At 35.4% G+C, this 14,744-nt stretch overlaps 1 protein-coding gene across 1 annotated transcript in view; it reads left to right on the top strand.

Moving 5' to 3' along the window:
- The window catches only part of LOC117327886 (oxygen-dependent coproporphyrinogen-III oxidase-like), a 52,732-nt gene that overhangs the window by 16,248 nt on the left and 21,740 nt on the right, over positions 1-14,744 (top strand). Inside the window, exons 3-9 of the mRNA XM_033885115.1 lie at positions 6,641-6,701; positions 6,906-6,986; positions 8,504-8,554; positions 10,088-10,162; positions 10,516-10,637; positions 11,720-11,786; positions 12,209-12,334. Coding sequence (XP_033741006.1) covers positions 6,641-6,701; positions 6,906-6,986; positions 8,504-8,554; positions 10,088-10,162; positions 10,516-10,637; positions 11,720-11,786; positions 12,209-12,334 — 583 coding nt within the window. The remainder of the gene's footprint in view (positions 1-6,640; positions 6,702-6,905; positions 6,987-8,503; positions 8,555-10,087; positions 10,163-10,515; positions 10,638-11,719; positions 11,787-12,208; positions 12,335-14,744) is intronic.

Here is a 14,744-nt window from a genome sequence, read left to right on the forward strand (position 1 = left end):
TAGATGGCTGATTTTGTGTTAAGGTTTATCTTGTAGCTTAGTTAGCTACAGGTGGGGTAGTTGGGTAACTTATGTAACAGGCCCTGTTACAACTAGAACTGACGTTGTCCAGTTTAGGTTCTGATCAGAACAACAGAAGTATATTTTGTCAAAAAAGTGAAGATGAAAAAGTACAGAAAAAATCATAAAATGGTAGGTAACATATCAGATTTCTCTGGGATCTCTAGTCTTGTATCAGTTTGTTTTTGTTTTTTGTTTAACGTCCTATTAACAGCCAAGGTCATTTAAGGATTAACAGCCAAGTTCAAAAACCACCGGCCTACAGTCAGTACCTGGCAACTGCCCCACGTAGGTTTCGAACTCGAAATAAGTTTCTTGACATTATGTCAGTTGTCAAATGAAGGAAAAAAATGCATTGCTTTCTATTATGACATGAAATTTTACCCTATTATATTTAGGGGAAACAAGCTGTTCACATTTGTAATTATATTCAAATAAATTCACTTTAAATGATGCTGTCTACCTAATGTTATTTTAAAAAGTAAAACCATGTAGCAAACACGCACATTTAGGAAAATTAAAATCTTAGGATCAATTCTTACATTCTTGTTGACAATGTTTTGCGATATATTATTTCAGCATGGATTTATGTTGATGATGAAAATCCATCTTTGTCAATGTAAAATTAAGTCTCTTTTTAGAAATACAGTACTGCATGTTCAAGCAAGAAAACATCCAATATATAGTATGTAGAAATGTAGTATGTAAGGTGGATCGAGGCTTAACAGGAGTTTAACTTGGCCTAGTGATAAGATTTACGCTGGGAGAGAGCAAGAAGTCACTTAAGTTTGAAAACCCAGTATGCATGGGCAGAGTATTTTTTCGTTACTCCTTACAGTTTGGACTGTCATTGACCACTCAGTGTTGGGGGCGTTTTAAAGTGGAGAGTATAAGGTCACCTTACTAGTCAGCTAGGCTAGCAGGAATGACCACTTGGAGAGTGTAAGGTGGCTACTGGCTAGTTCGAGGCCAATTGTGGCCATATTTAGCACCTGGCCGGAAGAGGTGGAGATCAATAGGGGAAATAAAGGTAAATCCTTTAAATTGCTACTATAGTCCTGAACACCTGTATGGATTTTGATGAAGTTTGGTCTGCAGCAATATTGGACCAAGGGATCCAATTTTTCGTACGAGGGTGTGGCTTCCCTGAGGCCAGAGGAGTATAGGCCCACTATGGGTAATAGTGGTAAACTCTTTAAATCGACACTTAAGTCCTTACAATTGAATGGATTTTGATGAAATTTTGTCGGGAGCATTATCGCATGTGCAAAAGAAATCCAATGTTGTGTAAGGGGAGGATGTGGCTTCCCTTGGGCCATATGGGAAATGGAGGTAAATCCTTTAAATCACCAGAATGTTTAAATGGATTTCGATGAAATTTTGTCTGGAGCATTATTCAGCAAAGGAGATCCATTGTTGTGTACACAGATGATGTGGCTTCTCTGAGGCCGAAGGGGAAATTTAAGAAAAAAAATTAAAATCCTTCTTCCTTATGAATGGCAGGATTTGGTCCACATTAAGTTTGAACCATTGTATGGAGAGGCAGCTGAAAAAGTAGGAAAATATTTGTAATAAAACTTAAATTAGAGTATTTTACTATGATTACTTCAATATCCAGATGAGCGATGCAGGCTCTCTGGGCCTGTTGTTACTTACTCTTTCCTATTACAGCTGTGATACAAAAAGACAATTGATACAGGCCCTTTGGGTCTCTGTTTGAATTTCAGCCTATGGATTAACTGTCAAGAAATTATAATCCAGTCTTCCTAAGTAAAACAAGAAATATTTTCAGTGGAATGACGTCAGCATGGTAAACTCTATATGAGGAATACAATACTATGAACATGTTAATATTACAAGATTACTTAATCTGTAAATACTATATACTATGCTGCTCCCTACCATCTTGACTTGGGATAATTTCTCTTCTGCTGACTCTAAGAGCGCTGTTAATCTCAAAGTAAGCCAGGTGCCCAGGGTTCGATCTCCAGGGAAGACACTGAAATAATTTCAATCATAATCATAAGTTATATGTATATTAGCTAAGCATATGTTATTCATAACACAGCATACAAACATATCAATTCATAACACAACATACAAAATATCAATTCATAACACAACATACAAAAATATCAATTCATAACACAACATACAAAAATATCAATTCATAACACAACATACAAAAATATCAATTCATAACACAACACAAAAATATCAATTCATAACACAACATACAAAATATCAATTCATAACACAACATACAAAAATATCAATTCATAACACAACATACAAACATATCAATTCATAACATAACACACAAAAATATCAATTCATAACACAACATACAAAATATCAATTCATACCACAACATACAAAGATATCAATTCATAACATAACACACAAACATATCAATTCATAACATAACACACAAAAATATCAATTCATAACACAACATACAAAAATATCAATTCATAACACAACATACAAAAATATCAATTCATAACACAACACACAAAAATATCAATTCATAACACGTACAACATACACAAATATTGTTAATTCACAACAAAACATACAAAAATATCAATTCATAACACAACATACACAAATATTGTTAATTCACAACAAAACATACAAAAATATCAATTCATAACACAACATACACAAATATTGTTAATTCACAACAAAACATACAAAAATATCAATTCATAACACAACATACAAAAATACTGTTAATTCACAACACAACTTACAAAGATATTGCTACCTTTGTGATTCAATTGTTTTAAAGGAAATACAAAGCATGTAGTTCATGAAATGTAACATACATGTGCCAACAGACAATAGTAGCTTTTCAAACTATACATTCTCTTAAATATAAAAATACATAGAGAAGTAGAAGAATTATTGGCCTTGGAGACAAATGTGTTTTACATTCATATTTTGTTTGACTCTTTTCAGCCTGTCTTAAAGATGGTTGCCATACTTTTTCAGTTCTTGTAATCCAGATATTCTGCAGTGCCTTCAAGCAAATTCTTAAACACTACCATAATTAGTCTACACTCATTGCTCTCAAGATATCTGTTTTATAGTTGGAAAGTAATCTCATTTAATGAACTGTGTTCATCAGAAATTATCCTGGGGGTGCCTACATAAAAGAGAGAAAAATAGAGTTTGATGATGGCAGCTGATCAGGTTTTAGAACAAAAAATGACTACTGTATTGTTTGGAATACCAATAATATTATCCAATTATGAAATAAACAAAATCAACAATTAAAATAAGATATAATAGCAATGTTAACAACACAAGTAGCCCTTGAGGCGTTTATGATCAGTCGTGCAATATAAAATTGTTCATATTTTAAACTTTTTCTTGAGATTTGCCAGTGGAATTGAACTGAAACTTGCCACAAATGATCCATAAATGGTACTGACCATTAGTGTTCTTATTTTTTGGAAAGTTCCAAAATTCAAGATGGCTGCTGTCTTTAAAAACACATTTTGAACTTCTCCAGTACCACTGGTGCCATTGAGCTGAAAATTGGTGAGGATGTTAAGGAATGGAACACAACAAAGTGCTAATCTTTCCATCTTATCAAATGTTTAACATGGTAGCCAAAGTAGCCATCTTGTAACATGAATGCTCAAACATAGTTTTCTTGAACAAACACTTCTTTTCCAGTTCCACCTGTGGAATTGATATGAAACCTGCCATGAATGGTCCTGATAAGGTGCTAACCAAGTGTACTATTTTTTGAGCAGGTCAGAAATTCAATTTGGTAGCCAAAAACGGCTGCCATCTTAAAAACACATTTCAAACTCCTTCTCCAGTTCCACTGGTGCTATTGAGCTGAAAATTAGTGAGGATGTTAAGGAATGGAAACTGACATTTTTTTTTTTTTTGGCTTCATTGAAAGTTCAAACTGGCAGCTTCAGTGGCCATTTTGTAAAGTGATTGTGCAACATGATTTTTTTTAACAACATATGTATTTGAGCTACATAGTCAGATGTCTGTTAAGGTCTGTGGAACCCTCTGTTTTGTTTTGATGTACATGTATATTATTTTGTTTTTGTTATTATGCAAGAAAAAAATCATAGGGTGCTAAAAGCTTCTTTTGTTGATGGTGGTGTGACAAATGAATGAATTTTTGGTATTTTTAAAATCATTTTGTTGAAATTCAATGTTTTGAAATGGGTTTTCATTACAAAAAAAAGTTTTCATTCAATAAAAGTACAAGGGCTGATTGATAAGTTGTGAGCCTCGTATTGAAGGAGGTACTGAAGGATGTTCTTTTTAAGTCCTACTATTCTCTGACTATATAGGGCTGTGTAACCAAGGACTGGTCTCATTTGTTTTAAAGTACAGCTATATTGACAAGGTAGCAATCTAAAGTAAACAAGACAAGCAGCTTTTGCAAAATGGACAAAATTGGTGAAAAGCAGGGATCCAATATTTGCATAACAACGGTTTAACACCTAAGGATATCCATAATGATATGGTAGCAAGACTAGGGAAAGATTAGGATATCCATAATGATATGGTAGCAAGACTAGGGTAAGATGCCCCTTCATATGCTACAGTGAAAAGGTGGGTGGTGGAGTCTGAGCCTTGATGATGACCCCCGTCCTGGAAGGCCTGTCAATGTTGCAGCCCCAGAAATAGTCAATTAAGTTCATGATATTGTTATGACTGACAGACAAGTCACAGAAAGATATATAGCCAGTAGAGTTGGCATTTCACAAGAAAGAGTACATTCCATTCTGACTGAGGATCTTGCAATGAGAAAGCTTTCAGGCCGATGGGTACCAAGACTTCTGACAGTTGATCAGAAGCACACCAGGCGCACATTATAGCATGCTAATCTTAAACCTTTTTGAGGAAGATCCTGCCAACTTTCTTCAGAGATTTGTCACTATGATTGAAACATGGGTCCATCATTTTACCCCAGAGGCCAAACAACAATTGAAACAATAGAAGCACCCCTGCCTCTCCCTGCCAAAGAAGGCAAAGACTGTTCCATCAGCTGGGAAGGTTATGGCCTTGCTTTTCTGGGATGCAGATGGTATTCTGCTGATAGATTATCACCAAAATGGACAAACAATAAATGGCACATACTATGCTTCACTTCTGAGGCATTTACAGGAAACTATTAAACTTAAGCGCCGCAGAAAGCTTTATTCCATCAGGACAATGCTTCTGTTCACAAGTCTGTTATTGCCATGGCTAACATCTACGATTGTAGCTTTAAATTGATTGAGCATCCTCCTTATTCACCTGATCTTGCTCCTTCAGACATTCATCTATTTCCAAAACTAAAAAACAGCTATTGCAGGCATCCACTTTCAGTCTGATGATGACGTCATACATGCAGTGGATGACTTTCTGAACAGCCAACAAAAGCAGTGCTTTAAAAGTGGCATTGAGGCCCTTAAACACCACTGGCAAAATTGTATAGATACTGAAGGGGATTATGTTGAAAAATAATACAATATGTACTTTCGGTAATATTCAAATCCTTCAATATGAGGCTCACAATTAACATATCAATTAGCCCTCGTAACAAAAATGATATGTTTTTTCATATTTTAATTACCATACTCATCCACAAATATGTTCCCGTCCCTAGATTAGCCTCCTTCTTTATTTTAGCAGCATCAGCAACCTCAAAATAATAAGCTCACCAAAAAGCCCTCTCCAATAGGATTATTTTTTAGGATAAATACAGTAAGTGTATCTGATAGCTAAATGTATGGAAATGATGCTGGAGGGAGAGTATAAGAAAAAAAAATACTACAGAGAATCAGTCTATTTCAAGTATTTGGTGAAACAAATTGTTTTTGCAATTCAATGCTACATCAGTAACAAATGAAATTACAGTTTCAAATGAGATCATATTAAGTGAATATAAGAAACTAAAAAATGTGTTGTAAACTTTGTAGTATTTAATGAAAAACAAACCATTACAATTTAAGCATGAGCTTAATTAATTTGATATTTGATTACACCACAGCTGCAGCTATAATATAACTTACCATCACATCTTTAGTACTTCCTAATAAATAACTATAGGAGTCGAAATGAAACTTTAGACTCAGTTGGCATATCCACAACATAATGATGTAGTAATAGACAGCCATATAACAGCAATCATAATCTAGCATATTGATTAAAGTGTGAATTGAGATTACAACTGTGATATATACAAGTGGCGATGGATTGTTTCTTGAGGATTCCTGATGTTGTAAAGCTAAATATAATCTCAAAATACCTTCTTGTTATTTTATTTGTGATATTAGTGATATTAAGCATTTTTGTTATATAATGAGAAGAAAAGAAAAAAAATATGATGCTTGGCTCTAAATGAAATAGTGGACTACTGTTGTGAAGGAAAACATTATTGGAAACATTTTCCTGTGATAGTTCGGACAGAAATATGAAATCATACTGGCCCCATGAGCCTCTTATTTTGTGATATGTGATTTAGAGACACCTGACTTTGATTAAATTTGGTAACAGACAAAAAGATAAATATAACATCATCATGTCACTTGGCTTGTGTAACTTTCTGTTAAAGGTCATTACTACTGGGAGGTTGTATAGGAACAGCAACAGTCTGCCATCTCAGAGGCCAACAGGTAATGTCAATATTGGATTATTGATTCAATCATTGGATGTTTTCACATTGAGAATTTTTAGCATACAGATTGTGTTTTAATGAAATAAAAGTAATTAAAAGTGGCCTTACATCATCAAAATGTTTTCTGTTGTTGCATAATAGATTTCCTAAGTTGCTTTCTTATTCGACTGAAGTAAGTAGATAAAAATGTTTCTTTGTTTAGGTATATGCTGCGTCCAGGACAGAAATAAAGAGGTCAGCATGGATGACCGATCCAATCACAGATATTGTTACCTTAGAGGAGGTGAGTAATCTAACCAATCACAGATATTGTTACCTTAGAGGAGGTGAGTAATCTAACCAATCACAGATATTGATACATTAGGAGTGGTGAGTAATCTAACCAATTACAGATATTGTTAAATTAGGGGTGGTGAGTAATCTAACCAATCACAGATATTGTTACATTAGGGGTGGCGAGTAATCTAACCAATCACAGATATTGTTACATTAGGTGTGGTGAGTAATCTAACCAATCACAGATATTGTTACATTAAGGGTGGTGAGTAATCTAACCAATCACAGATATTGTTACATTAGGGGTGGTGAGTAATCTAACCAATCACGGATATTGTTACATTAGGTGTGGTGAGTAATCTAACCAATCACAGATATTGTTACATTAGGGGTGGCGAGTAATCTAACCAATCACAGATATTGTTAATTAGGGGTGGTGAGTAATCTAACCAATCACGGATATTGTTACATTAGAGGTGGTGAGTAATCTAACCAATCACAGATATTGTAACATTAGGGGTGTTGAGTAATCTAACCAATCACGGATATTGTTACATTAGAGGAGGTGAGTAATCCGACCAATCACAGATATTGTTACATTAGAGGTGGTGAGTAATCTAACCAATTACAGATATTGTTACAATAGAGGAGGTGAGTAATCTAACCAATCACGGATATTGTTACATTAGAGGAGGTGAGTAATCCGACCAATCACAGATATTGTTACATTAGAGGAGGTGAGTAATCCGACCAATCACAGATATTGTTACATTAGAGGAGGTAATCCGACCAATCACAGATATTGTTACATTAGGGATGGTGAGTGATCAACCACACACAAATACCCTGTATTATCATATTAAAGAGGTGAGTAATCCGACCAATCATAGATATTGTTACATTAGAGGAGGTAATCCGACCAATCATAGATATTGTTACATTATGGTAGGTGAATGACCCACCCAATGATAGGTTTTGTTATATTGGAGAAAACAAACAGCCAAAATATATATTAGTGAAATTTCACCCCCAGCACAGTGATACACTGGAATTTTGTCTGTAAAACATTTATGCTCCCTCTTAATTAATTGATGGTGATTAAACAAAACCCAAAATTTTAGTCAAAGTTCAATAATAATATTCTGTGTCTATTATTAAATGCATAACAAATTCTGCAAAACTTATAACTGAATTTGATGTCAGACAGACATACAACTAGACAAAAAGTGTGACATTCGATGCCTGTAACAACAAAAACAGAAAAAAAACTAATTCTGACATGTCCAAATATTATCCTTGTACTAATGTGTATTATGTATGGTTTTACTTTCACTTCCATTTGTCATTAACTTGTCATTCGGGGGATGTGTGTGAGCTCTGTGATAATGATACCCCTACTTTTTCACTACCTGTAGTCATATCCTGTCGGATGTATACAAAATGTTGAGTAGATTGATGTACCTAATGGCTTCAATTGCTACCTACTATATCTTAATAGGATCTTCAATTTGTATAATTGTACAGAATCCTACTTCAATGAGAACCAAGATGGAGATGATGATAATGAGAATACAGGTAAGAGGTTTTTATATGATAATGATGGCACAGGTAAGTAGATATTTTATATATATACATTGTAATATTCCATGTTTCATACTCGTGTTTTTTTCTGATTCATCAGACGTATATTTTTTTTATTGACACTTTTATGTACTGCCAATATGTAAGGGATTGGGCAGATTCCTGACTAAGTATGGAAATGGGTTTTGGAAAAGAGTACTAGAAAGTTTTCCATTAGAAATGACCTTGAATCATATGCAAAGTCACAAGGGTCATAATTACTAAATGTTGAAATGTCTGAGTATCTTAAATGCTTTAAGTACACCTTTTTGGTTATACTCTAAATCTCTCCTATTGGGAAATCTCTCCTATTGGGATATCTCTCCTGTTGGGAAATCTCTCCTGTTGGGAAATCTCTCCTGTTGGGAAATCCCTCCTGTTGGGAAACACTAGCTGGGCTGTTGGGAAATCTCTCCTGTAGGGAAATCCCTCCTGTTGGGAAATCCCTCCTGTTGGGAAATCTCTCCTGTTGGGAAATCCCTCCTGTTGGGAAATCCCTCCTGTTGGGAAATCTCTCCTGTTGGGAAATCTCTCCTGTAGGGAAATCCCTCCTGTTGGGAAATCCCTCCTGTTGGGAAATCTCTCCTGTTGGGAAATCCCTCCTATTGGGAAATCCCTCCTGTTGGGAAACACTAGCTGGGCTTTCGGGAAATCCCTCCTGTTGTGAAACACTAGCTGGGCTTTTGGGAAACCCCTCCTGTTGGGAAACACTATAGCCTTTTGGGAAACCCCTCCTGTTGGGAAACCCCTCCTGTTGTGAAACACTAGCTGGGCTGTTGGGAAACCCCTCCTCTTGTGAAACACTAGCTGGGCTGTTGGGAAACCCCTCCTCTTGTGAAACACTAGAGCCTTTTTGGGAAACCCCTCCTGTTGGGAAATCCCTTCTGTTGGGAAACACTTGTTTCTGTTGGGAAACCACAATTATAAATATATTACCCACAATACATTATACAATTATAGCCTTTTGAGATGATAGATACATGGTTTTATCAACCTGAAAAAAAAATCAACAGAAAATGAGGACAAAAGGAGTGTAGTCACAGAAACGCCACACACGAACCAACACTTGTTGTGATATGCCACATTCATACTTACCAACCTAAAGAACATGTTTCAAAATGAGATTAATCATGAATTCTACGGATTACCATGCATGCATAAAACTGTGAAAATTGAAAGTATTTTACCTGAATTTGAAATAATAATGGTAATAATTAAAATACATCCATATTGTCTTAGTGACTGGGGATAGTGAAAGCAAAGAAACAATAGAAAAGGGTTAACAGACTGTAGATTTTGTAGACAGAGGTTAACAGCAAGTTCAACATATACAACTTCTTTCCCAGAAAAAGGTGTTCTAATTAGGTAAAAACTGTACTGAATTGTTGTTTTATTATAGATGTCAGGCACTATGTGAAGCATTCAGGAGCCAATTTTATGATGGTTGTTCTTTGTCTGCTATGTAAGAGTTCAATATTGTCTTTAAAGGGAGAAATTTGTAAAGCACTGGAGGATGTAGAAGGTGACAAAAAGTTCTTTGTGGACCGATGGCAGCGGAAAGAAGTAAGATATAAATACTGATTTGTCTTCCATTTAAGCTTAAAATTACATAAAGAAAATTTGATGATGGTGACATATTGTAATCTTCATAAAATCATTAAGATTTAATATAAATCAAATGAGGAACAGTAAGACTATCAGAAAATATCACCAGGTCAAAGGTTAGGGTTCAAGGTTTTCTTTAATAGTAAACCATCCTTCCTTATTTTTGTATTGACTTTATTCATTTATTTCATTTTAGTGTGTTTGTAGTAAATATGATTTGACAGAACTGATAATGTCTTGTCTGTCTAGCAGTCATCAACTTGTAGAATGTTTTCATCTGCTAAGTGGATTTGATATGTTATGATCTTTAGGGAGGAGGAGGCATATCATGTGTTCTACAAGATGGAACAGTGTTTGAGAAAGCTGGAGTAAACATTTCTGTTGTTCATGGTAATCTACCTCCAGGAGCTGTCCAACAAATGAGAGCAGAAAGGTAAAATGATTTTAAAGTCAGTCTCAGGTTAGGGTGTGTTTTACCTCATCAAACTTAGTTTATCTCGGAAAGATGGAGTGATACACCCTGACATTTTGTTATCCTTTCATGACGAGTTGGCAAAGTGATATATAGGAATAGGAAGGCCCATACATACCTGCATCCTCGCTCTGCTGACAAATTTATACACAACACAAACAGTATGTAAACTAAGACAAAAATTTATTGACAGAACATTATAACTTGTTCAGGCTTACTGAGATTTGGCGTTCTCAGGGGCTGCTCATTTTTACATTGAATTACCAAGAAAACAAGTTACAAAATTACATAATAAATTTTAACCAAATATACAAAGGATAAACTATACCAAGAACAATACAAAGAAAATGAGATCCAACGTCCGGTGTAGGTAGTACTATATGTCCGGTAGTCTCCCTAGGATGGATTCCAAATGGAATATACGAGTCCGGTACATAAAAAAGGTGTAAACAATTAGTAAAGATGACCAGACAACATCCACAGGAAGATCTTCAATTGGTTTAATGGTTTACATGTTTCGGCATACTAGGTAAGAAAGGATAAACTATATACGTTAGAACTTAAATGATACTGGTGATACTTTGAAACAAGACTTGTTAGTGTTAGTGCGGCAACAAGTGACCGTAACTTATTATTGTACTGATTTACTGATAACAGTCAAGAGTAAAGTGGAGAAATGACACATGTATTTACTGATAATGGTATTCAAGGGTAAAGTGGAGAAATGACACATGTATTTACTGATAATGGTAGTCAAGGGTAAAGTGGAGAAATGGCATAGGTATTAACTGATAATGGTAGTCAAGGGTAAAGTGGAGAAATGACACATGTATTTAATGGTAATGGTAGTCAAGGGTAAAGTGGAGAAATGACACATGTATTTAATGGTAATGGTAGTCAAGGGTAAAGTGGAGAAATGACACATGTACTTACTGATTATGGTAGCCAAGGGTAAAGTGGAGATAGTTATCTTGCACATTTGTAAATTATTGCAGAAGATAGCCAGAGATATTCAAAATTCATATTTCTTGATTTCATTTTAGAGGGAAGATTCTAGAAGGAACTTCATTACCATTCTTTGCCACAGGAATCAGTGCTGTGATACATCCGGTTGGTATAATCTTTACACAGTGTTATGCTTGGGAAAGGTGTTCACAAAAAAATTATTCATAGTAAACCAACTCTTTTTCTTGGACGTGTGTAGAAATTTTGGTTAAGAAGTCTTTAGATGGCAATTGAAATTAAATGGGAAGGGATTGGAAACAGCTTTAGATTGTGAGAAATATCCTTGGGAGCAATACAGGCCCTCTAGGCATCTTGTTGAAAACAAAATGGTATTTATGTCCAAGGATATGATATCATAACATAATGATTCGTCTTAATTCAAATATAGCTTCGGAGAACATTTTTTCAAATAAAGAAACCTCTATACCAGAGGTCAAGTTGGTCATCTACACCTGTAATTAGACTATACGTTCCTTAACGAGAAGTTAATTCATACTACGTGAACTAATTCTTACTTTGTTTTGTAGAAAAATCCCAATGTTCCAACAATCCATTTTAACTACCGTTACTTTGAGGTGACTGATCAGACGGGTAAAACTCAATGGTGGTTTGGAGGTGGCACTGATCTAACACCTTCTTACCTTGATAAACAGGTAACTACTGCCTCATTAACAGTCATTTATCTACAGGTAAATCTCACTAATGGTGAATTAACCTAGGTTGGCCATGGTGGCTAATTCTGCAAATAAAAAAATGTATTGTGTAAGTGATAATGTGCTGTAATGGTTTTCAATCTACCAAAAAGGCATGCTTGTTTTGTTATATATCAATGAGGATGATTTGCAGATATTTTAGGTCATGCCTTTTGTTGACAATGCATGTGACTATGAACTATTCTTCTCCATTTTTGTTGTCACTGACCCCAAGATCCTCCTAAGTGATATCTAGGAGTCAGTATATTAAGTTTTATTCATAAGATTTCTTCCACTTGGATTAACTGAATTATTGATTATTGTTTATGGATGGAGAATTTGTTTATTACAAGAAACTTTTTCTTGCATATTGTCTCCTTTTCCAGTGAAAGATCCAGGGCACGGGATTGTTAAAATCCCCCAAAATTTACGTTTTGCCCCCACTTGCAGAAAATATTCGGGGGCCAATTCACTCACAAATACTAGTGTGACCCGCATATGTATCAACGTAACGCGGGTACAAGATGTGTTTAATAATATTTTTAAACATGTTTTTATCAATCAAACGTAATTATAGCAAGTACAATACCGTATTGGTGTCGTCTTTACAACAAACATGGTTTAGGCGGAAGTCGTAATTAGAGTTAAACTCCTTGAGTCGCAAGAACGCTTAAAAATTTGACTAAAATCCAAGCGCTTATGTGACCTTTAACAACTCAAACAAACATGGCGGAAGCTACCTCCACACAGAAAAAAATATCACGTTTCTTTAGGACTCATCATCATGATGATGTAGAGAGTGGGCCCTATAAAAACACCGACCGTAATAAAGACACAGCAGCGGACACAACAAGAAATTATATGAATAAGGAACATTCTCCAAAAAAAACCATGTTGATATAGATCTAGTTTGATGGTCATTATACATTAACATTGATTTTTGTTTGATCATTTTCAGAATGAAAAATATGTTAGCGTATGATATTCAGTCTTTGTTTTAAAAGTTCTGCATTTAAAGAAACTGTTATTGCCAAGTGTTAGTGTACCAAATACTTTGTTTTCAGCAGCTATGAATAGCAATTATTTAATGAAAATGATGCAATAAGTCAATTCTTAAAATGTAATAGTACTTTGTGTCATTCATGTAAAGAAGTAACTTGAAAACAGATCCAATTTCAAAATTTTAACTTTTACCATATGGCTAATCAAGAGTCCCTTCTTTTTTCAATTTGATGGGGGCATGCCCTCAGTTACACAATTTTCTGTATCCATCACTGCTTTTCTGCATGTGAGAGTTTACAGCTATGAGAAATGTTTGCAAAAATAACACTTTATTATTTTTATAATCTCAGTGTAGCGATGTCATTCAATTTGCACTGCGTTAAGCTGACAGGGCTAAGCTTAATTCTATGACTTCATATGTTGTTGCTTATCTGGAGCTTTCTTTTTTGTCGGTATTTGCTGTACTGTGAATCCTCTGATGTGATTGGTACTTTGGTACTTTTTAGCTCACCTGCCCGAAGGGCAAGTGAGCTTATGCCGTGGTGCGGCGTCCGTCCGTCCGTCCGGCGTCAACTTTTTCATTCAAACAACTTGTTCTCAATAACCAAGAGGCCCAGGGACTTGATATTGGGCCTGTAGCATGCTGGGGTAAAGGGCCACAAAGTTTGTTAAAATAAATGACCTTGACCTTCATTCAAGGTCACATTGGTCAAATAGGCTATAATCTTCAAACAACTTCTTCTCAATAACCAAGAGGCCCAGGGACTTGATATTGGGGCTGTAGCATGCTGGGGTGAAGAGCTACAAAGTTTGTTCAAATAAATGACCTTGACCTTCATTCAAGGTCACAGGGGTCAAATAGGCTATAATCTTCAAACCACTTCTTCTCAATAACCAAGAGGCCCAGGGACTTGATATTGGGCCTGTAGCATGCTGGAGTGAAGGGCTACAAAGTTTGTTCAAATAAATGACCTTGACCTTCATTCAAGGTCACATGGGTCAAATAGGCTATAATCTTTAAACGACTTCTTCTCAATAACCAAGAGGCCCAGGGACTTGATATTGGGCCTGTAGCATGCTGGGGTGAAGGGCTACAAAGTTTGTTAAAATAAATGACCTTGACCTTTATTCAAGGTCACATGGGTCAAATAGGCTATAATCTTCAAACGACTTCTTCTCAATAACCAAGAGGCCCAGGGACTTGATATTGGGCATGTAGCATGCATGGGTGAAGGGCTACACAGTTTGTTCAAATAAATGACCTTGACCTTCATTAAAGGTCACATGGGTTGAATAGGCTATAATCTTCAAACAACTTCTCCTCAATAACCAAGAGGCCCAGGGACTTGATATTAGGCTTTCAGCATGC

Source organism: Pecten maximus, chromosome 5 (genome assembly GCF_902652985.1).
Source record: "Pecten maximus chromosome 5, xPecMax1.1, whole genome shotgun sequence".
NCBI lineage: Eukaryota > Metazoa > Mollusca > Bivalvia > Pectinida > Pectinidae > Pecten > Pecten maximus.